The 23,550-nt window shown below is 51.8% G+C and overlaps 2 protein-coding genes and 1 long non-coding RNA gene across 5 annotated transcripts in view; 2 read left to right on the top strand and 1 right to left on the bottom strand.

Moving 5' to 3' along the window:
• Positions 1 to 23,550, top strand: part of LOC309325866 (uncharacterized protein) — a 66,357-nt gene that overhangs the window by 25,518 nt on the left and 17,289 nt on the right. The window contains exons 1-2 of one of the 2 annotated variants that reach the window (XM_081834136.1): positions 15,495 to 15,580; positions 17,089 to 22,851. In XM_081834136.1, coding sequence (XP_081690262.1) covers positions 15,562 to 15,580; positions 17,089 to 22,851 — 5,782 coding nt within the window. In that variant the 5' untranslated portion in view covers positions 15,495 to 15,561. Of the gene's footprint in view, positions 1 to 15,494; positions 15,581 to 17,088; positions 22,852 to 23,550 lie in introns of those variants that run through there. The other variant, XM_081834135.1, reaches the window with a different exon arrangement.
• The window catches only part of LOC309326105, a 71,190-nt gene that overhangs the window by 31,138 nt on the left and 16,502 nt on the right, over positions 1 to 23,550 (bottom strand). The gene's annotated exons all lie outside the window — the stretch shown is intronic.
• ZNF653 (zinc finger protein 653) overlaps positions 1 to 23,550 on the top strand; it is a 162,496-nt gene that overhangs the window by 124,881 nt on the left and 14,065 nt on the right. The window lies entirely within an intron of this gene.

The raw sequence follows: 23,550 nt of genomic DNA, 5'->3' as shown, positions 1-23,550 counted from the left end.
GGGTTTTCCCCGAGGAGGGAGAAGGGCAGCCCATCAATCCCTTCTCCCTCCTCGGGGAAAAGCCCCCAAGAGTCGCACACACGCTCCATGCGGCTCTTTAAAGGGAGCGCAGCTCTTGGGGGAGCCAAGGCTCCCCATGCCCGGGAGAGGCTGCGCACGGCTATCTCATAAGCCAGGACAGCCAGCGGGATCACTTCAGGGATTCAGAATACAGTGGTACCTCAGGTTACATACGCTTCAAGTTATGTATGCTTCAGGTTACAGACTCCACTAACCCAGAAATAGTGCTTCAGGTTAAGAACTTTGCTTCAGGATGAGAACAGAAATTGTGCTCTGGTGGTGTGGCGGCAGCAGGAGGCCCCATTAGCTAAAGTGGTGCTTCAGGTTAAGAACAATTTCAGGTTAAGTACAGACCTCCGGAACGAATTAAGTACTTAACCTGAGGTACCACTATATTTTTTTTCTTGTTTTCCTCTTCCAAAAACTAGGTGCGTCTTGTGGTCCGGTGTGTCTTATAGAGCAAAAAATACGGTATTTCATGGACTTTCCCTGCACCCTGATTTGGCACTGGGGGGCATGTTGACTTTTGCATTGCATCCTGGGGAACAGACCTCATTCCACCTACAGAGCGCGCACGAGAGGGAGACTGAATTCTCTTGCAAAAACGCGATGGACACCCGAACTGACAAGAGTGGAATCGTGCAAAGGCCTCCGAGACAGAAACTGGCTGAGTGGAATTTAGCAACGCTTTATTTGCAAAGAGTGGGTTGAGAGAGAGGCGGTTGTGTTCCCCAGTGGCATTTTTTTGGGGTGTTTGTCCTCTCCAAAGGAGGAGACGTTTGACAGATCTCTAACTGGTTCTGACTGCTTCATTTCTCAAATGTTATGCGGGCTTGAGAGCCGGCAGCAAATCTTCAGTGGGAAAACCTAGCAAGTAGGAACCTTCCCAAAACCCAATAAAAATAAATAAATCAAACAGGACACAGTTGGGACGACTCTTATGGAATCTGCTTGATGCAGAATCAGACCATTAGTCCCTCTGACCCAACATTGCGTAGTGAGTCATGTTGCTGTTGTTTAGTCGTTTAGTCGTGTCTGCCTCTTTGTGACCCCCTGCACCAGAGCACGCCAGGCACTCCTGTCTTCCACTGCTTCCCGCAGTTTGGTCAAACTCATGCTGGTAGCTTCGAGAACACTGTCCCACCATCTCCTCCTCTGTCGTCCAATTCTCCTTGTGCCCTCCATCTTTCCCAACATCAGGGTCTTTTCCAGGGATTCTTCTCTTCTCATGAGGTAGCCAAAGTATTGGAGCCTCAGCTTCAGGATCTGTCCTTCCCGTCAGCAGTCAGGGCTGATTTCCTTCAGAGGTTGGATCTTCTTGCAGTCCATGGGACTCTCAAGAGTCTCGTCCAGCACCAGAATTCAAAAGCATCCATTCTTCGGCGATCAGCCTTCTTTATGGTCCAGCTCTCAGGTGTGTCCAACAGATAGATCACTGCATGTCTGTAATAAAGGTAAAGGGACCCCTGACCATTAGGTCCAGTCGTGGCCGACTCTGGGGTTGCGGCGCTCATCTCGCTTTACTGGCCAAGGGAGTCGGCGTACAGCTTCCGGGTCATGTGGCCAGCATGACTAAACCGCTTCTGGCGAACCAGAGCAGCACACGGAAACGCCGTTTACCTTCCACCGGAGTGGTACCTATTTATCTACTTGCACTGTGATGTGCTTTCGAACTGCTAGGTTGGCAGGAGCAGGGACCGAGCAACGGGAGCTCCCCCCATCGCAGGGATTCGAACTGCCAACCTTCTGATCAGCAAGTCCTAGGCTCTGTGGTTTAACCCACAGCGCCACCCGCGTTCCTTATGTCTGTAGTATATCACTGGATATTTGTGGTAGATTGCGGTAGATCTCTTCTGCCCCCCGAAAAAGCTTTGTCTCCCCCCAAAAAAGCTCAACAACTTATTTGTCTCCCCTGTCAATAACAACCAGTATTTTTATAATGTGAGTAGATCACAGTCTCTTGGGAGTTGATTGTGCCTGGTATACAAAAACCTATTTCTCTTTAAGGACTCCAGGTGAGCAGCTTCTCTACCTGGGCCACACCCAATTCCCCCAAAAGCCATTGCAAACCTCCAGGACCAGCCAGATAAAAGGAGGGATCTCCCAAGAGTCTCGCATTTTCAATTTTAGCTGGGCTTCCTTTCTCTGCTCTGTTGCTATGAAGGCCCTAAGATGCTGAGAAAACTCTTTTAAATGTACTGTGCTGTTTTGGGAATCCTTTCCTAAATGGATCCCTTGGTGAATATTCGGAGGCTTGCAGAAGAGGAAGGAAAATGTGAGTTGTTAGCAAAGGGGCTGGTTAGGGTATACACTTGAGTAGAGACCTGGGGTCTAAAGGATGGGTGGAAGGGCGGGTCTGTTATACTCCCACTGCTGCCCAAAGTTTTGCAAATATTTTTCTGTGTGAAGAAGAGCTCACTTGGATTTAAGGCTTAATTCTGGCAACTATTCCTCTCCTCTGTCCCAAGATAAGTGTTGCTCTATGACATGGAAAATAACAAGGGCACCTCTAAGCATGTACAGAGTGTGTTTGCATTCCAGTGAATAATTTCTGCCAACCTGAACCCGTCTGGGGTAGGAATTTTTGAGGCCTGGGGACAGAACCTACAGGTGTGTTTTTGGCGATCTTAGGCTGCAATTTTAGCCCCACTTACCTGGGTGTAAGCCCCATTGAATTCAAGAGGACTTTCTTTTGAGTAGACGTGGATAGGCTTGCACTCTTAGCCTTAAAACTCCTGGGTTTATTCTGCCGGCTTCGGCTCAGAAACCTTCTCTGAGTTACTCCTAACTTTTTTTATCCCTTGGTTTCAAAGCGGTTTGCAATTCTGATATTTTATATTTTATTTTTTTGAGAGGAATCCTGGGAATAGTCCTTTGCAAAGCCCCCTTCCCCCAGTTAAAGGACATTAAGTTGGCAGTCCTACATTTATGCTTACCTAGGAGTAAGCGCCAATGAACATAACAGGGCTTACTTATGAGTAAACTTGTGTGGTTGTTGTACTTACATGGCTGTGATGCCTTGACTGTGTTGCTTTAAAAACACTGTTTAGGGCAGTGTTTCCCAACCTTGGGCCTCCAGCTGTTTTTGGACTACAACTCCCATCATCCCTAGCTAGCAAGACCAGTGGTCAGGGATGATGGGAATTGTAGTTCAAAAACAGCTGGAGGCCCAAGGTTGGGAAACACTGGTTTAGGGGAACCTACCAAGGCACGTCTGTTTCAACGCATCCTTCCCCAACTTGGTGCCCTCCAAATGTTTTGAACTACAACTCCCATCAGCCTCAGGCCGATGGGACTTGTAGTCCAAAACATCTGGAAGGTTTAAGAAGGCTGGTTCTAACACGTAATATTGTTCTGTAGAACTGCTTTAAAAACTGGTGGTTCCATATACATTATGTTTTTAATACCTCATTTTTATCTGTGTTTTGCTTTTTAACATCTGCATGCAGCTGCTGGGAGAGATCATCAGGAGGTTTGGGCTGGGTGTTCATCAGTATGCGGATGACACCCAGCTCTACCTCTCTTTTAAATCAGAACCAGTGAAGGGGATGAAGGTCTTGTGTGAGTGTCTAGAGGCGATTGGAGGATGGATGGCGGCTAACAGATTGAGGTTGAATCCTGACAAGACAGAAGTACTGTTTTTGGGGGACAGGAGGCGGGCAGGTGTGGAGCACTCCCTGGCCCTGAATGGGGTAACTGTGCCCCTGAAGGACCAGGTGTGCAGCCTGGGAGTCATTTTGGACTCACAGCTGTCCATGGAAGCACAGGTCAAATCTGTGTCCAGGGCAGCTTTTTACCAGCTCCATCTGGTATGCAGGATGAGACCCTCCCTGCCCGCAGACTGTCTCGCCAGAGTGGTGCATGCTCTGGTTATCTCCCGCTTGGACTACTGCAATGCGCTCTACGTGGGGCTACCTTTGAAGGTGACCTGGAAACTACAACTAATCCAGAATGCGGCAGCTAGACTGGGGACTGGGAGCGGCCGCCGAGACTGTATAACACCAGTCTTGAAAGACCTACATTGGCTCCCAGTACTTTTCCGAGCACAATTCAAAGTTTAAAGCCCTAAACGACCTTGGTCCTGTATACCTGAAGGAGCGTCTCCACCCCAGTCTTTCTGCCCAGACACTGAGGTCCAGCTCCGAGAGCCTTCTGGCGGTTCCCTCCCTGTGAGAAGCCAAGTTACAGGAAACCAGGCATAGGGCCTTCTCGGTGGTGGTGCCCGCCCTGTGGAACGCCCTCCCAGCAGCTGTCAAGGCAATAAACAACTATTTTTTTAAAAAAGACAACTGAAGGCGGCCCTGTTTAGGGAAGTTTTTAACGTCTGACGCTGTATTGTTTTTAATATTCGGTTGGAAGCCGCCCAGAGTGGCTGGGGAAACCCAGCCAGATGGGGAGGGTATAAATAATAAATTATTATTATTATTATTATTATTATTATTATTATTATTATTATTATTATCATCTTGTTGTTCAGGTATTTTATCAGCGGGGCTGACTTCTGAATAAGCCTACCTAGGAGCCATTGGGATGCTTGTGAGCAGAAGGGGACCCCAGTTTGCAATCTGGACTGGGATCTGGAGTTCACATTAGAGCGTGGTGGATCAGGCCAATGACCCATTAATTCTTGCACCCTGTTCTCGCCGTGACCAACCGGGATGCCATTATGGCAAACCCCCAAACAGGATCCGAGCCCAAGAGCCATTAGCAGCTGGAATTCAGAAGCCTAGAACAGAGCCATCGTGCCCTGCTTCTCTCTCGGCTAATAATGTGTTTTTTCAGATTCCTCCTTGACCTCCTGGCTCTGAGCGGTCAGCGAAAAGGAGCTAGACATCTGTTGTTGTTTAGTCGTTTAGTCGTGTCCGACTCTTCGTGACCCCATGGAGACAATATACAGCCTTGTTGTACTCCTTTCCCAATTTTGAACCAATCAGTTGTTCCATATCCAGTTCTAACTGTAGCTTCTTGTCCCACACAGAGATTTCTCAGGAGACAGATGAGGTGATCAGGCACTCCCATTTCTTTAAGAACTTGCCATAGTTTGCCGTGGTCGACACAGTCAAAGGCTTTTACATAGGAAATGAAGCAGAAGTAGATGTCTTTCTGGAACTCTCTAGCTTTCTCCATAATCCAGCGCATGTTTGCAATTTGGTCTCTGGTTCCTCTGCCCCTTCTAAATCCAGCTTGCACTTCTGGGAGTTCTCGGTCCACATACTGCTTGAGCCTGCCTTGTAGGATTTTAAGCATAACCTTGCTAGCGTGTGAAATGAGTGCAATTGTGCGGTAGTTGGCGCATTCTTTGGCACTGCCCTTCTTTGGGATTGGGATGTGGACTGATCTTCTCCAACCCTCTGGCCACTGCTGAGTTTTCCAAACTTGCTGGCATATTGAGTGTAGCACCTTAACAGCATCATCTTTTAAAATTTTAAATAGTTCAGCTGGACATCTGTGGATCCTTAAATAGGCTTGCAGCCCCTTCCGCCACAACCCAGCATCTATCATGTTGATGCCCACAGCTTTCCCTCCCTCCAGTTCCTCTGCCCATTTCTTAAAAGCTCATTGGCCATGTTGCCTTTCGGTCTTAAGAGAGCATCTGTTCCTGGTGTGCTTATCCTCTTCTTAATCCTTCTCTGACCTTAAGAAAGTTGCTGCAGCCGGGCAATTAGATCTTTTCTCTAGGACATTGTGGCTTTCAAAGAGCTGATTCAAACATTGGGGGGTGGGGGAAGCGTATGTGACCCTCTTAATCACCTCTCCATCAGATTCCCTTCTGGTGGAAAGCTAGCAGTTCAGGGAGAATTATATTCAGCCACTTATTATTGAGGGGAAGTGCGTGGAACAGGTCTCGGTGTTTTGGGTTCTGGGAATGGAGTTGAGAGATGACCTAACCTGGGGTAAAGGTAAAGGGACCCCTGACCATTAGGTCCAGTCGTGGCCGACTCTGGGGTTGTGGCGCTCATCTCGCTTTATTGGCCAAGGGAGCCGGCGTACAGCTTCCGGGTCATGTGGCCAGCATGACTAAGCCGCTTCTGGCGAATCAGAGCAGCACACGGAAACAGCGTTTACCTTCCTGCCGGAGTGGGACCTATTTATCTACTTGCACTTAACCCACAGTTTTCGCTGTGGGTTAAACAACAGAGCCTTGGGCTTGCCGATCAGAAGGTCGGCGGTTCGAATCCCCGCGACGGGGTGAGCTCCCATTGCTCAGTCCCTGCTCCTGCCAACCTAGCAGTTCGAAAGCATGTCAAAATGCAAGTAGATAAATAGGTACCACTCCAGCGGGAAGGTAAACGTTGTTTCTGTGCGCTGCTCTGGTTCGCCAGAAGCGGCTTAATAAGCAGTGTACTGTAGTGCTTTTGGAGTGTCTGACTAGGACCTGGGAGACCAGGGTTCAAATCTCCACTTATCCATGAAGCTCACCTTCGGCTAGTTGCTGCCTCTCGGCCTAAATCTACCTTGCAGGGTTGTTGTGGAGTGTGATGTAGCAGCAGGAAAAAAAGCTAATGCTATTCTAGGCTGCATCAACAGAAGTCTCGTGTCCAGATCAAGGGAAGTAATACTACCGTTCTATTCAGACCACAGGGACGCGGGTGGCGCTGTGGGTTAAACCACAGAGCCTAGGACTTGCTGATCAGAAGGTCGGCGGTTCGAATCCCCGCGACGGGGTGAGCTCCCGTTGCTTGGCCCCTGCTCCTGCCAACCTAGCAGTTTGAAAGCACCTCAAAGTGCAAGTAGATAAATAGGTACCACTCCAGCGGGAAGGTAAACGGCGTTTCCGTGTGCTGCTCTGGTTCGCCAGAAGCGGCTTAGTCATGCTGGCCACATGACTAAGCTGTACGCCGGCTCCCTCGGCCGATAAAGTGAGATGAGCGCCCCAACCCCAGAGTCGGCCATGACTGGACCTAATGGTCAGGGGTCCCTTTACCTTTATTCAGACCACACCTGGAATACTGTGTCCAGTCCTGGGCACCACAATTTAAGAAGGATATTGACAAACTGGAAGGTGGGCAGAGTAGGGCGACCAGGATGATCAAGGATTTGGAAGCCAAGCCTGATGAGGAACGGTTGAAGGAGCTGGGCATGTTTAGTTTGGAAAAGAGGAGACCGAGAGGAGATATGTGAGCCATCTTCAAATACCTGAAGGATGGAACAAGCTTGGTTTCTTCTGCTCCCTAGGGCAGGACTTCAAGTTACAAGAAATGAGATTCCAACTAAATGTTGGTTAAGAATTTTCTGGTGGTAAGAACTGCTTAACTCCTTTCTTGGTAGGTTCTCCTTCCTTGGGAGTTTTTAAGCAGAGCTTGGATGGCCACCTGTCGTGGATGACAGCTGCGATTCCTACATTGAGCCAGTGTGGTGTAGTGGTTAAGAGCGGTGGACTCGTAATCTGGTGAACCGGGTTTGCTTCTCCGCTCCTCCACATGCAGCTGCTGGGTGACCTTGGGCCAGTCACACTTCTCTGAAGTCTCTCAGCCCCACTCACCTCACAGAGTGTTTCTTGTGGGGGAGGAAGGGAAAGGAGAATGTTAGCCGCTTTGAGACTCCTTCGGGTAGTGATAAAGCGGGATATCAAATCCAAACTCTTATTCTACATTGCTTTGGGTGGACTAGATAGAGGCAGTGGCGTAGCGTGGGAGGTGCAGGGGGGGCCGGCCGCATCGGGCGCAACATTTGGAGGGGGCTCGCTCGCACTCACAGCTCTCTGCCCCTACCTGGCTCACTCACTCTCTCTCACTGCTGTGCGGATCCGATCCGAGCCGCCGGGTCGCTGCCCACTGTGGACGGGGGTGTGCCAGGCGTGCGGGTTAGGGGGTGCAAATTACTTGCCTTGCCCCGGGTGCTGACAACCCACGCTACATCACTGGATAGAGGTACCTTCCAACTCTGCAATTCTGTGATGGGAATCATAGTGCAAAAATCAGGAGGGACCCCTGATTTGGGCGAGGCCAACTCTGCAGGGTGGCATTGCCAGGCACCCCCCCCCCTGCACTCCATGCAAGATTAGCCTTTTTACTGTGCTGCAAGTGATCTCTGAAAAGTAGCCAGGCTTAATCCTCCCTTGGCAAGGATCCCAAAGGTCTTAATGGGAAGGAGCGGAGCTTGCAACTGTCTGAGCCGGAGAGAGACCAGATAGCATTTCCCGTAAGCCTCATCCCGTTCCCTGAAGAGTTGAGCCGGATCAATAGCAGCTACAGCAGAGCCCATTAGCTAGACCTTCACCCCAGAAGTGGACAGTCCCGATTCTCAAAGGCATCATATCTGGGCAAGCACAGAGCTGGCAAATTTCCCCTGTTCCCAATGAGGGTAATAATCAAAGTAGGTAGCACTTATTTAGTGCTTTGCTGTTCAGAGTGCTCCACGTTCCATCTCTCGGCCATTTGCAAAGCAGGTTTCTCTGTTAAGTGGATCAATAAATGTAGGTGGCGCTGTGGGTTAAACCACAGAGCCTAGGGCTTGCCGATCAGAAGGTCGGTTCAAATCCCCGCGACGGGGTGAGCTCCCGTTGCTCGGTCCCTGCTCCTGCCAACCTAGCAGTTCGAAAGCACATCAAAGTGCAAGTAGATAAATAGGTACCGCTCCGGTGGGAAGGTAAACGGCGTTTCCATGCGCTGCTCTGGTTCGCCAGAAGCGGCTTAGTCATGCTGGCCACATGGCCGAACAACAGGAGCTCACCCCGTCGTGGGGATTCGAACCGCCAACCTTCTGATCAGCAAGTCCTAAGCTCTGTGGTTTAGACCACAGTGCCACCCGCGTTCCTTGTAGGGTGATGCAATTTTTATTTTCTATTTTTCATTCTCATTCACTTTCCCCCCTTCTTTCTCCCCCCCTACCTTTTTATAAATGAAATTTGCTTAATAAAACATGAATACGTATGTGTGTGTGAGAGAGAGCTAGATGAGGCCAATGGCAATCTAGTCCAGCCTCCTATTCTCACAGTGGCCAAGCAGTTGGCTGTGTGGGACAAACTGACAAGCAGGACTCAAGCACAAGCGCTTAGAATTAAAGAGTTGAAAGGGACCGCGGGGGTCATCTAGTCCAACCCGCTGCAACGCAAGGCTCTTTAGCCCAAAGGGGACCTCGAACCCAGGACCCTGAGATTAAGAGTCTCATACTCTACTGATTGAGCTTCATTGCATATCTTGAGGCGCCAGGCAAAAATATTTCTCCTCAACCAGGTGTTTGGCTGGTTAACATTCTATGCTTTTATTATTTGTATTGTTTTTTGTTTTCTCGGGTTTCTTTTTTATTGTTTTAGATCTTATTTTGTTCTTAAGGGGAGGGGTCAGGGCTGCCGGGGAGTGGGTCCCAGCCAACAAAATGGCTGGGGCATGTTCCACAGAGGGGTATGCGCTGGGACAACCGATCTCAGTGATCACAGGTAGGAGGAGGAGTTACGCTAAGACCAGACCATGTCATTACAGAGGAGGCAGGTTTAGTCGTTGTCTGAGGACTATTCCTGCCTCCGGGTCTGGTCCTGAACGGACGGATACTAGAATCAGCAAGGGATACCCACATGACCTGAAGGTGCTGCTGTGCAATGCCAGGTCAATGATTCATAAGACCACTGCCATCCATGACTTGATCATGGATGGAGGACTTGACCTGGCATGTGTAACAGAGACTTGGTTGGATGAAGCAGATGGGCCTGTTCTTGCCGCTGCTTGTCCACCAGGTTTCTCTTACGCACAGCAACCCAGGCCTTGTGGGCGGGGAGGGGGGGTTGCAGTGATTTTTAGGAAGTCATTAGTTTGCACCAGGCGTCCTATTGGGAAGACCCAGTTCTCTGAGTGCATGTTCTGGAAGTTGGGCAATAGGGGCAGTACAGGATTCCTTTCGGTGTACTGACCTCCCCGCTGCACCAAGGATTCCCTGCCCAAGCTGCTTCAGGTCGTGGCGGATGTTCTCCTGGAGACACCTAGTTTGGTTGTCCTAGGGGATTTTAACATCCATGCCGACACGACCTTACAAGGGGCCGCTCGGGACTTCGTGGAAAGCATGGCCTCCATGGGGCTGGCCCTGAATAAGTTTGGCCCAACCCATAGCCGTGGACATGCCTTGGACCTGGTGTTTACCTCTACGGATATGGTGACCTGACACTAACTAAAACAAAAGAAGTGCCATGGTCAGATCACTTCCTGGTGCAACTGGACTTCTCCGCGACCCTTCCCCTCTGCAGGGAGGTGGGACCGATTCGGATGGTCCGCCCCCGCCACTTAATGGATCCAAATGGTTTCCAGAGAGTGGTAGGAGATGCTTTATCCCATGTTGATGGGCTTTCAGCCGATTCCCTGGTGGCCCGCTGGAATGTGGAGTTAACCAGGGCTATTGACTGTTTGGCTCCGAAGCGCCCTCTCCGATTGCATGGAGCCTGGAGAGCCCCGTGGTTTTCCACGGATCTGAGGGCAATGAAACAATCGTTGAGATGGCTAGAGCGCTGGTGGCGGATGACCCATTCTGAAGCTGACCGGACACAGGTTAGAGCTCAATGTTGAGCCTACCAAGTGGCGGTAGCGACGGCGAAGAAGACTTTCTTCACCGCCTCTATTGCATCTGCAGAAAACAGCAGCAGGATACTTTTTCAGGTGGTCCACAATTTAGCGGAACCACCTGCTACATCGGGGCCCAGTATGGGCCACATGATCTCCTGCAATGATTTTGCAAAGTTTTTTGCAGATAAAGTCGCTCAGATTCGGGAAGAGGTAGACTCCACCGTGGGAGCAGGGCCGGGGCGGGAGAGTGCTAGAGTCCTGTCTAGTCAAATTACGTGGGATCAATTCCAATCTGTTACCTCTGAGGATGTGGACAGGCTGCTTGGACAAGTGAAGCCAACCACCTGTCTCCTTGATCCTTGCCCATCCTGGCTTATAAAAGCTAGCCGGGAAGGACTGGGCGATGGGCTTCGTGGGGTGGTGAATGCTTCCCTCCATGAGGGAGCCTTCCCAGACCTGCTGAAAGAGGTGGTTATTAAATTGCTTCTTAAAAAACCATCTTTAGATGCGGCCACAATGGCCAACTATCGCCCAGTCTCAAATCTTCCATTCTTGGGCAAGGTGATTGAGCGCGTGGTTGCTGAACAACTCCAGGCACGCCTGGAAGAAGCAGACCATTTGGATCCCTTCCAGTCGGGATTCGGGCCTCACCATGGGACTGAAACTGCCTTGGTCGCACTGGTTGATGATCTCCGGCGGGCTAGGGACAAAGGTGAGAGCTGTTTCCTAGTTCTGCTGGATCTCTCAGCGGCGTTTGATACCATTGACCATAACATCCTTCTGGACCGTCTTGAGGGGCTGGGAGCTGGGGGCACTGTCATACAGTGGTTCCGCTCCTTCCTCCTGGGCCGTGTTCAGAAAGTGGTGGTGGGGGATGAGTGTTCAGACCCCTGGGCTCTCACTTGTGGGGTGCCTCAGGGTTCTGTCCTCTCCCCCATGCTTTTCAACATCTACATGCAGCCGCTGGGAGAGATCATCAGGGGGTTTGGGCTGGGTGTTCATCAGTACGCGGATGATACCCAGCTCTACCTCTCTTTCAAATCAGAACCAGTGAAGGTGGTGAAGGTCTTGTGTGAGTGTCTGGAGGCGGTTGGAGGATGGATGGCGGCTAACAGATTGAGATTGAATCCTGACAAGACAGAAGTATTGTTTCTGGGGGACAGGAGGCGGGCAGGTGTGGAGGACTCCCTGGTCCTGAATGGGGTAACTGTGCCCCTGAAGGACCAGGTGCGCAGCCTGGGAGTCATTTTGGACTCACAGCTGTCCATGGAGGCACAGGTTAAATGCGTGTCCAGGGCAGCTGTCTCCCAGCTCCATCTGGTATGCAGGATGAGACCCTACCTGCCCGTGGACTGTCTTGCCTGAGTGGTGCATGCTCTGGTTATCTCCCGCTTGGACTACTGCAATGCACTCTAGGTGGGGCTACCTTTGAAGGTGACCCAGAAACTACAACTAATCCAGAACGCAGCAGCTAGACTGGTGACTGGGGGCAGCCGCCGAGACCATATAACACCGGTCTTGAAAGACCTACATTGGCTCCCAGTACGTTTCCGAGCACAATTCAAAGTGTTGGTGCTGACCTTTAAAGCCCTAAACGGCCTCGGGTCCAGTATACCTGAAGGAGTATACCTGAAGGAGTGTCTCCACCCCCATCGTTCTACCTGGACACTGAGGTCCAGCGCCAAGGGCCTTCTGGCGGTTCCCTCACTGCGAGAAGCCAAGTTACAGGGAACCAGGCAGAGGGCCTTCTCGGTGGTGGCGCCCGCCCTGTGGAATACCCCCCGCCCTGTGGAATACCCTGTTTAGGGAAGCTTTAATGTTTGATGTATCACAGTATTTTAATATTCTTTTGGAAGCCACCCAGAGTGGCTCGGGAAGCCCAGCCAGATGGGCAGGGTATAAATAAATAATAATAATAATAATAATAATAATTATGCCACGCATAGGTAAACTCGGCCCTCCGGATGTTTTGGGACTACAACTCCCATCATCCCTGACCACTGGTCCTGTTAGCTAGGGATCATGGGAGTTGTAGTCCTAAAACATCTGGAGGGCCGTTTGCCTTTGCTTGTTCTATGCCTTTTAAAATGTGTTTCTGGAGCAGAGGATTTCTCGGTTTGCTTTTGTTTTATTACGCATTCTTGTGTTCTCCTTTTGTGTGTTTTTTTCCAGTTGCGAACTGCCCTGGGATCTTCGGGCAGTCTGCAAATTAAATAAATGTGAATAAAACAATAATAGCCAGAGCCCTCTCCCTGTCTGTGGTTTCCAGCATTGCCAGCTCTGACTGTGAAAATGCGAGCATAGTTTGTGTGATGAAATACACACACACATAAAGCAAACACACGCAACCAAATTGTGAGAATGCCACCATTATTTATTTCTAAAAGACAACGGTGGATATGCGCAAGATCAGCAATTAGCAGCCAGCTGGGAGAAAATAGCTGCCTCTGTCCGAAACTGGACACCAGTCCCATTTTTCTTTCCACAGTGCTCAGCGGCGCCCTAGATTTTTCATCCAGTGCGCTGAGCTCAATGCAGAGTCATTCCCGGCCTGCTCTCTCTCGAAGAGACCTGGAGGAAAGCCAACTTGAAAAGGGCATTTGTCAGCACGCATAAGAGGCCACATGGCAAGCCAGGTGGCCGGGCTCAGGACCCTCCGTCATCCCCACCTACGCCCATGAGCCCTTCACGCCCACCCCAGGGAGATGCCCCAATTAATGGCCAAGGCTCAAGCGCACCTTGCTTGCGGCGGATTTCACAGTGACGCGAACCAGCCCTTAAGCCCCTGCAATCCCGTCACAGCCAGCACATAGAGAAAAAAGCAAACACCGCAGCTAGACAAGTCTGTGTTATTTTGCAATGCCTCCGGGAGCTGGAATATAATAGGAACAACAACAACAACAACAACAACAACAACAACAACAACAACAACAACAACGTATTATTTGTACGCCACCCATCTGGCTCGGTTTCCCCAGCCACTCTGGGCGGCTTCCAACAAAGATTAAAAATACATCAAAATGTCACACACTAAAAACCTCCCTGAACAGGGCTGCCTTCAGATGTCTTCTAAATGTCAGGTAGTTGTTCATCTCTTTGACATCTGGTGGGAGGGCGTTCCACAGGGCGGGCGCCACCACCAAGAAGGCCCTCTGCCTGGTTCCCTGTAGCTTGGCTTCTCGCAGTGAGGGAACCACCAGAAGACTCTCGGCGCTGGACCTCAGTGTCCTGGCAGAACGATGGGGGTGGGGACGCTCCTTTAGGTCTTCTGGGTCGAGGCTGTTTAGGGCTTTGAAGTTCAGCACCAACACTTTGAACTGTGCTTGGAAATGTACCAGCAGTTTGAAAGCACACCAGTGCAAGTAGATAAATAGGTACCACTACAGCAGGAAGGTAAACAACGTTTCCGTGCGCTCTGGTTTCTGTCACGGTGTTCCGTTGCTTCAGAAGCAGTTTATTCCTGCTGGCCACATGACCCAGAAAGCTGTCTGTGGACAGACATCGGCTCCCTCGGCCAATAAAAAAGATGAGTGCTGCAACCCCACAGTCGCCTTTGCCTGGATTGTCTGATCGGCAAGTCCTAGGCTCTGTGGTTTAACCCACAGCGCCACCTGTGTCCCCTTACATTAATATAAATAGGTAAAGGGACCCCTGACCATTAGGTTCAGTCGTGGCCGACTCTGGGGTTGCGGCGCTCATCTTACTTTATTGGCCGAGGGAGCCGGCGTACAGTTTCCGGGTCATGTGGCCAGCATGACAAAGCCGCTTCTGGTGAACCAAAGCAGCGCACGGAAATGCCGTTTACCTTCCTGCTGGAGTGGTACCTATTTATCTACTTGCACTTTGAGGTGCTTTCGAACTGCTAGGTTGGCAGGAGCAGGGACTGAGCAATGGGAGCTCACCCCGTCACGGGGATTCGAACCTCCGACCTTCTGATTGGCAAGTCCTAGGCTCTGTGGTTTAACCCACAGCGCCACCCACGCCCCGTACATTAATATAGAGATGTGTATATTCTTATTATCCCAATACATGTATAAGTGTCAGTAACCGAATATATTCTGTGTGAACTCATTCCAAATATTGTATTTATCCAAAGAAAGTCTGTGTCTATAAGCTGTCCGTTTGCATGTTGCCAATGTTCTGAAGCCATCGATTAAATGGAATCATATCTCTATTCTCCCAATTCATCAATAGGGCCAGGATTAGGGTGCGTAGAATCCATTTTCGCCATCCTGTTCTCAACTTCCATACAATGGGTATATAGTTCAAGAGCATATTGACCTCTGAAAAAAGTGTATTTCTCCCCCAGGTATGCTTGTACATTAAAGTCTCAAGCCCAGAAAATTTAGACCAGGGCCAGATTTAGGTTTGATGAGGCCCTAAGCTACTGAAGGTAATGGGGCCCTTTATATGTCCAGCTGTCCTTTGTCAACAACAAATTCACCGTTTTTTGTGTTGAATATATGCTATCTGCAGGTCCCATTACGTACATCATAGGAGCCTACACAAAAACACTGTTGTTGTATGTAGGTTTAATTTAATTTTATTTGTTTTTTTAACTTATATTTTGGAAATGTACATCCAGTTTTTTTCTTTACATTTATTGGGGGGCCCCAAGAGAGTGGGGCCCTAAGCTATAGCTTGTTAAGCTTATACGTAAATCCAGCACTGACTTGGACTTTCAGTAAAATGTTGGGCTTTGTGAATTTGTCGTCCAAAACTTAGCAAAGGTAGGGAAATCACCTGGAAGAGTGTGAGTTCCGGCTTCCCATGTGTTGCACACCTGAACCCATGAAGCATCATTGATGGACTTACCTGCCGTGACTTGGCCCAACCCCTTTTAAGTGTCCTCTCCTGCCATTGGCTCAGCAGCCAAGGTGTGTCATGGAATGCTGCGAACACTCTAATTGATTCAGAAACTTGCATCACACAAAGCCGAGATAGGGCTGAGGTGGGATATCTCACTAGCGATGGGCTCAGCGAGGGAGAGGAAGGGCAATATCATCGCAGGATGGGCCAACTCTTAGACCGTATGTATGTGTGTGTGAGAGAGTATTGCACACAATAATTTGCCCATAAGCTTATTTGGATCACATCTTGGTCATGATTTTTTTTTGGGGGGGGGTACCCCTTCTCCTCAAGGGACGTGGGTGGCGCTGTGGGTTAAACCACAGAGCCGTGGATTTGCCGATCAGAAGGTCAGCGGTTCGAATCCCCACGACAGGTTGAGCTCGCGTTGCTTGCTCCCTGTTCCTGCCAACCTAGCAGTTCGAAAGCACCTCAAAGTGCAAGTAGATAAATAGGTACCGCTCCGGCGGGAAGGTAAACGGCGTTTCCGTGCGCTGCTCTGGTTCGCCAGAAGTGGCTTAGTCATGCTGGCCACATGACCTGGAAGCTGTATGCCGGCTCCCTCGGCCAATAAAGCGAGATGAGCGCCACAACCCCACGACTGGACCTAATGGTCAGGGGTCCCTTGACCTTTACCTTACCCCATCTCCTCTCCAATAAGCCAGCAAACCTGTAAACAGGATGAGAAAAGACAACTGGTATTTCCCTGCTGGAAAAGCCAAGCATTAATTGGTGCCAAGATGGCCTCTTTGGGGAGAAAATTCCACAGTCGAGGAGCCACCACAAAAAGGCCCTTCCTTGTGCTGTAGTCTAGCAATATCTGGAGGGCCACTGCCACCACATCACAGAATGATGATGATAAATTTTTTAGTTTCTTTTTTCATAGATAAAAACCAAGGGGGGGGGGGAAATACACTAGAAATGTCCCGCCCATAGATAGTTAAAAGCCAGAGGCCTGGTTAAGAAGGAATGTTTTTGCCTGATGCCATGAAGATAATAATAGTGCCAGGCATCTCCACCCCCATCGTTCAGCCCGGACACTGAGGTCCAGCTCCAAGGGCCTTCTGGAGCTTCCCTCCCTGCGAGAAGTGAGGTTACAGGGAACCAGGCAGAGGTCCTTCTCGGTGGTGGCGCCTGCCCTGTGGAACGCCCTCCCATCAGATGTCAAGGAAATAAACAACTATCTGCCTTTTAGAAGACATCAGAAGGCAGCCCTGTTTAGGGAGGTTTTTAATGTTTGATGTTTTAGTGTATTTTTAGTATTTTGTTGGAAGCCACCCATATTATTATTATCCCTAGAGAGAGAATTCCACAAACTGGCAGCCACTACTCGAAAGGCCTGTTCTTCTGCTGCTGCTGCCCTCCGGACCCAAGTACAGTGGTACCTCGGGTTACAGACGCTTCAGGTTACAGACTCCGCTAACCCAGAAATAGTACCTCGGGTTAAGAAATTTGCTTCAGGATGAGAACAGAAATCGTGCTCTGGTGGCGCGGCAGTAGCGGGAGGCCCCATTAGCTAAAGTGGTGCTTCAGGTTAAGAACAGTTTCAGCCTAAGAACGGACCTCTGGGATGAATTAAGTTCTTAACCCGAGGTACCACTGTACTGAAATGTTGGTGCTAGTTTCTTGGGGAGTGATTTGGATTAATGCTTCTCCCCCAATCTTTCTCTTTTCAATCCCCCATCCCCAGATGTATCCCGGACCACCTCCACGTCCTCCACGCCGAGTAGCGAGGCCCTGACACCGCTGCAGATGTCCCCGGCGGTGACCCCCGACTGCCAGGCCGGCCTCCCCATGGACCCCACCCTCTGTGGCAAAGTCGTTCCGGCTTTCCTGCCGGCGAAGAAAGAGGACCGCCCCCAGCCCGAAGGAGCCAGCTGCGACACGGCAGTGGGGAACGCCGCGACTGGCCTGGTAGCCCTCAGCGAGTGCGGGCAGGTCGTGATGGAGCAGGCCCCGAAAGCCGCCAAGGTGGCGCCCAAAGGTCACGGGGAACCTATGTCGGGCGTGGACATGCTGGACACCCGGATAGTGATGGGCGAAGAGACTCAATGCCTCAGTGAGGATGAGGAAGATGGGGAAGGGGCTGCCTCTGCGCCGCTCAAACAGGGCACCTCAGAGGCCAGCTCTGAGGAGGAGGAAACGAGCGACGTGGAGGATCAGGACCTGGTTGATCTCCAGGCGAGGCCTCCCCACCAGACCCCAAAAGACTTGGCCAGCCGGCAAGCAGGCATGACCCTCCCTGGCCTCCGGAATCTGCAGGAGGCCGAGAGGGCAGCCATGACACCTCCACTCTCTCAGGGCGAACATTCGGCGGACCTGCCTTCTCCGCTTCCTGCGCTCACCAAAGACCTTTCCTTGGAGCCTGCCGAGGCCCAGCCCCTGCCTGGCAAGCACCCCTGTGGCCTGGACCCAGAACTATACTTCACAGCGCCCTCGACCCCCATCAAGACTGTGTTTTCCCACCTCAGGCACCAACCCTTCTCCAAAGAGAGCCTCAGCGAGGAGCAGAACGACACAGACAACGAAGGCCTTTGCTCCCCACCCACCTCCCCCTCGGGGTCCTATATCACGGCCGAGGGAGGCAGCTGGGCGTCTTCAGGCACCGGCAGCACTTCCCCATCTTGCTCCCCCAACCTGATTGCAGAGTCGGAAGCCATGGAGGCCCCGGCAGCAGACGGCGAGGAGTTTCTCTCGGAGTACGCGGACGGCCGCCCAAGGCTCCCACGGGGACCTAGCCTGTCTCCCGACTTGGAGGGGGAGTTTGCTTTCCAGACCCTCTCCTCCAGCACTTTAGTCCACTCGTCATTCCCCGAGGACGACGACGACGGGCAGACGACCCCGGAGGAAGATGGCGGCGACTGGGGCGCCGAAGTCGCTCCCTTGAGGCCGGGCCATCAGAGGTTTGAGCAAGCGGCTCCATCTTGGCCCGAGAGCAGAGAGGACTCTGGGGACGAAGTGGATCTGAGCTGCGAGCTTTCCAAGGCAGAGGCCCTGCCGGCCTACGAAACGGGAGCCGGAGACTCTGCCGAGTTTGCAGGATCGAAACCCTGCCTCTTGCCCGGTTCACTCGCTGCCTTCCCTTCTGGGACGGACACCTCCGAGGCTGATGCACCCGGCCGGCCGCAGGCCGAGACGGCGGCTTCCGCCCCAGACGATGGCGTGGACGGCACCGACAGTGACCAGATGATTTCTGCTTTGCTCCTGCCTTTCCGTGGGAGCCTCATATTCGAGGCGGAGTCCATGGAGATCACACTGTTCCCCCAAGGGGAGTCGGTGGGGAACGACGCCCTCTACGGCGTGGAGGACGACGACAGCACTTCGGCCTCCTTCCTGCACTCTCTCTCGGAAACCTCCATCAACGAAGGCGTGGACGAGTCCTTTGCTTACCAGGACGACACCTCCCAGTCCTCAGACTCGGCCTCCTACAACGGGGAGGATGACGAACGGCTCTACAGTGTTGAGCAGTACGCCGTGGTTGCGGAAGCTGCCGTCGCCCCTGCTCAGGAAGCGGCCGGGCCTCCAAAGGAAGACACGGAGCCCGCACTGTCCCGATCGGGCAGCGAGAGCGAGATGGAGACCTCGTCGGACGCTTACAACACAGACGAGGAAGAGACGGCTTCTGCCGGGGACAATGGGCACCCGAGGGCCGAAAAGGAGGAGCGGGAGGAGAGAGGCCCCTTCCTGGAGAAGGCTGAAGATGAAGAGATACCCCAGGAGGACCATATCAAAATTTCGCTCCCCACTGAAGAAGAAGCAGCCTCCAGGTTGCAGGTTGTGCCTGAAGCTCCTGGCGATTCCTCCGAATGTTCTGGAAACAGTTCCCCTACCGGTCAAGGATGGGGGTCTCCTATGGAGCAGGGCCCCACAGCTCTTTTCGGAGGCGTGGATCGCGGAACTGGATGTGAAGAGGGAGAAGAGCCTTCAAGGGAAAGGGGCTCCCCCTGTGCCTCCCCAGAGTGCCAGTCGCTATCAGACGGGCGAGAGGCTGCTGAGGAAAATGTCCCTGATCCCGGAGAATGCCTCATTGCTTGCTTTGACACGGATGAGGAAGCAGACGCTTTGCCGCCTCTGGACAACTCCTTGGAAGGGCCTCGGTCTGTGGGACAAACAGCTGCAGAGTGGATCGACCAGGTGTATGCGGGCCCTGCCATAGCCCTGGGATGGAACCCGAAGCCGTATCCTGTGGCGTTTGCAGAGCTGGCGACTCCAGAAGTCAATGACTCGTCTTCCTTTGACATCAGTGCCAGGCTGAAGGAGTCAGAGGAGCGGCTTCTGGAGCTCCTTGACCAAGATGGCGCCTCTGGGGGAGGCTTGACTGAAGCAGAGAGGCCTAACGGAGGGGTGTTCAACGTGGAGCCAGAGAAGGAGGAGCCTCCGTTCGTGTCCCTCCTTGGATCCTGTGAGGCAGCCATCTTGGACCGGCCTGAAGTGACTCGAGCCGACAACGAGCCGGCAGCGGAGTGCCTTATTGCCTGTTTTGAATCGGAGGACGAGCTTGAGGAGGCCTCGTCCCTTGACCAGATGAACAACAACGAGGACCACGTGGTGGCCATATTTTCTGAGGCGAAACCTGATTCCCGGCCCCTGCTGGGACCAAACGGCACGCAGCAGAACACCGCCGGCGTGGACAGTGAGGTCACCTTGCTGGCGGCAGCCACAACTCTGCCCCCGACAGATGTTGAAGAGCATGCTGAAGTCTGTAGGGTGCCAAGAGACTCATCTGGGCTGGAGATGGAGGCATCCACAGGCCCTCTTGCCAGTGTGGTTATAGGAGACGGTGCAGCCCATCTCAAGCTGTGCTTGGAGACTGGCAAAGCCAAAGACCTGAGCGTGAGGGAGTCTCAGCCCGGTGAGAGCCACCATGAGCCCACGCTGGTAGAAACAGGTGGCCATCTTGAGGAAGCTGGAGAGGACGCCAAGGGCAAAGATCAGCTAGGGGAAGCGGCTTCAGTTGTAGAGGAAGCCACTGGGACAATGGAGGGGCAAGTGCTATCGGATGCTGGCCAGGACTGGGAAAGTCCGTCCGAGGGAGAAGAGGATGCTATTTCTGAACTCGAAAGTGACGAAAACAGCAGAGCAGACTCTGTCGCTGAGATCCCGCCAGGAGAAGGTGCTGTTTGGCCGGGAGACGGGCTTCAAGCCCAGCGCTTAACCACGCTTCCTGTGGGACTGTGTGGATCAGAAGCCGCGTCATTCCAGGATTCTGGTGCTCAGCCTAGCCTGAGAGACAGCAACATGAATTTGATTCAGATTCAGAGTAAGGGGGCAGCTCCTGCTCCCGCCAGCAGCGAGACCACAGATGGTCCAGCATTGGTGGCAAGTTTGGACAAGAAGCCAGGACAGAAAGATGAGAACAAGCTCGTGGTTCCTGCAGCCTTTGAGCAGGTTGTTTGCCAGGAAGGCCTTCCTGAGCCAGTGGGTCGTAAAGAAGGCACTGAATGGCCGCAGCTTGGTGGGGTACAGATTCTGGAGCCCCAGGCAGCAACCAAAGACACCAAGCTGGCTGTCCAACAGGGGCCTGAGGCTCAGAGGAACAGGGGATGTATGGAGGCGGCTGCATCTCTGCCTCCTTTGAATGATCAGCATCCTTTGGACGTCAAAGCTCAGGTGGAAAAAACTGCCCCAGGAACTTCTAAGGCAGGAGATGCAGTTGCAACGCCTACCACCGGCAGGGTGGAGGGTCTACCCAGGCAACCCTTGCAGGTGCCAAAGAAGACCTTTGCTCAAGCTCTGCTTCAGGGTCTCCAACCACCTGCTTTGGGCGCTGAACCTTCTGTGCAGGAAAAGGATCTGGATTCCAGTCTCTCTTCCCCGGAGTTGGCAGAGGTCTCCATGCCCAACTCGCAGGCGGACAGCAGCTTCTTCACGGCAGCTGAGGACATCTCTTGTGGGACCCTTGTGCTGACTTCATCCCCTGGCTCTGAGAGGGAAGGGCTCAGCACCCCTGAGCAGGCATGGGGCAGCCCGGCCGAGGATGTGGAGAAGAGCCCTTCTCCTCTTCCACAAGAACAGCCGGCAGCCGTTTCTGAGCTGGAACACCGAGTGGTCGAGACTGAAGATGCTAAGGTTGAACCCTTGGCTGAGCCGTTGAAGATCCCACCAGCAGAGGGACCTTCCCAGCGGAGCATGGCATTGTGTCTGCATTCCTCTGCTCTTAACCAGCCGCCTTCTTCAGCCAATGCCCGGCCAAGGGATGCGTCCCCCGTGCTTTGCAAAAGCCAGCACCTCTTCTTTGCTTCTGAAGAGGAGATCTATTTGTCGGAGCCTGAAGAAGCCCAGCACATCCTTTCCAGTGGAAATGCAGAAATGGAAAGCGTTGGTGCTGCAGAATCGCCGGGGACCAGGAGGACTGGTGCAGCCCCGGATGATTCTGAAGCTGTTGCTGCAGCGACGCCATCTCCAGCCCCCAGCCAACCAGAGCTTCCTGGTGCCTTGTGGCAGAACGCCTCGTTGGTTACAGAACCTCCAGAGGTCACTGCAGACCAGCAGCAGATCACCGACATGTTGCGAGGCTCCTTCGGCAACCTCCGGGAGCCGGGCTTGGGTGCTGCCCGCCTGGTGAGCAGTCTGCTGGTGGCCGAAGCACAAAGCCTTCTTGGCAGCCTTAAGGAAGACGTCTTGGAGTTCTCCTCCGAAGGCATCATGCCAGACTTGTCGGAATCGAAGCATTCCGAAGATGAGTTGGAGCCTCAAACCACTTGCAGTCAAGACCAAGTCGCCGGGCAACCTTGCAAGGAGCTGGAGATGGACAGGGTAGCAGTTCCACCACATGTGGAGGTTGTTCCCCTTCGTTCAGAGGCGGTGGAGATGGCAGCTGGGCCGCTGCTGAGTTCTGGGTTGGAAGGAGTAGACCAGCCTGCTGAGGAGGTCGTCTTTGCGCCCGGTGAAGCCGAAGGGAAGACGTCTGAGAGCGTCGACAGATCTCCACCTCGGAGCTTGCAGGCCAAGCCGACGATCCAGAGTCCAGAAGCTGATGGGTCAACTGAAGAAATTCCAGAAGAGACGAGACTAGAAGGTGCCACAGCAGAGGCGGTTGGCCACCCAAGAGAAGAAGAAGGACCAGTTCCTTCAAGTGCTTTCGCTGGAAGCACGAAACTCGTGGTCCCGGAAGCTGGTTTGCCGAGTGTGGAGACCACCTCTCCTCTATCGCAGGCCCTGCCAGCCTCTGAAGGACCAGCTCAAGAGTCCCTGGCTGTTTCTTTGCTGGCAGAGCAGCCCCCATCGCTTACCTGTGAGGAGGAACCTCCTCTGTCTCCTCCTCCTCCATCTCCACCTTCTGAACCTCAAGAAGTGCCTCCTGTTTCTCCCTCGCCTCCCTCCGATGGCCATTTCCACAGCCCCTCGGCTGCTTCGTGGCTTCCTGCTTCGACAACCAGGCCTGACGAGGAACGAGCTCCTTCCAGAGAGGACCTGATCCTCCTCCGGGACTCGAGGAAGCCTCCTGCGGAAGGTGAGCTTTCATTTCCCCGTCTCTCCCATCCAGATAACGGGAGGATGAGGGTTGATTTTATTTATTTCTTTTTATTATTATTATTATTATTAATTTAAAATAAATACATTTATGAGAAAACAGATGTACATACGAGTAAACAAACAAACATGCAAACAAACAAACAAACAAACAAATAACAGGAAAATCAAACCACTACACTATAAGATACAAGAAGTTTCCGCGTCTCTCCCATCCATATAACGGGAGGATGAGGGTAGATTTTATTTATTTCTTCTTCTTCTTCTTAATTTAAAATAAACACATTTATGAGAAAACAGATGTACATACAAGTAAACAAACATACATACAATCAAACAGACAAACAAATAACAGGAAAATCAAACAAACCACTACACTATAAATATAATTATTATATATACTCCTGATACTGAACACAATTATAAAACTTATAGAGAATAAATTAAAAACTGACTTCCAATTAATCTCACTGTACTTTATCCATTACTTTATACTGCACAGTTACACATTTCTTATATAATTTCTTTTTACCTCCCTACAAACTTATATTTATACAATACAGGGATCTAATTCTGCCAAGATGTTTCCTTTTATTCCGTAGTTTTCTAAATAGTCTTTAAAGATCTTTATAGACTTTTTGTTTTGGTTGGCCTCTTACTCTTCCTGTGGCTTTCGCTA

Source organism: Podarcis erhardii, assembly GCF_964252035.2.
Source record: "Podarcis erhardii genome assembly, chromosome: 12".
NCBI lineage: Eukaryota > Metazoa > Chordata > Lepidosauria > Squamata > Lacertidae > Podarcis > Podarcis erhardii.
Note: the sequence above shows the minus strand (reverse complement) of the source record. Positions and strands in the feature narration are given on the sequence as shown.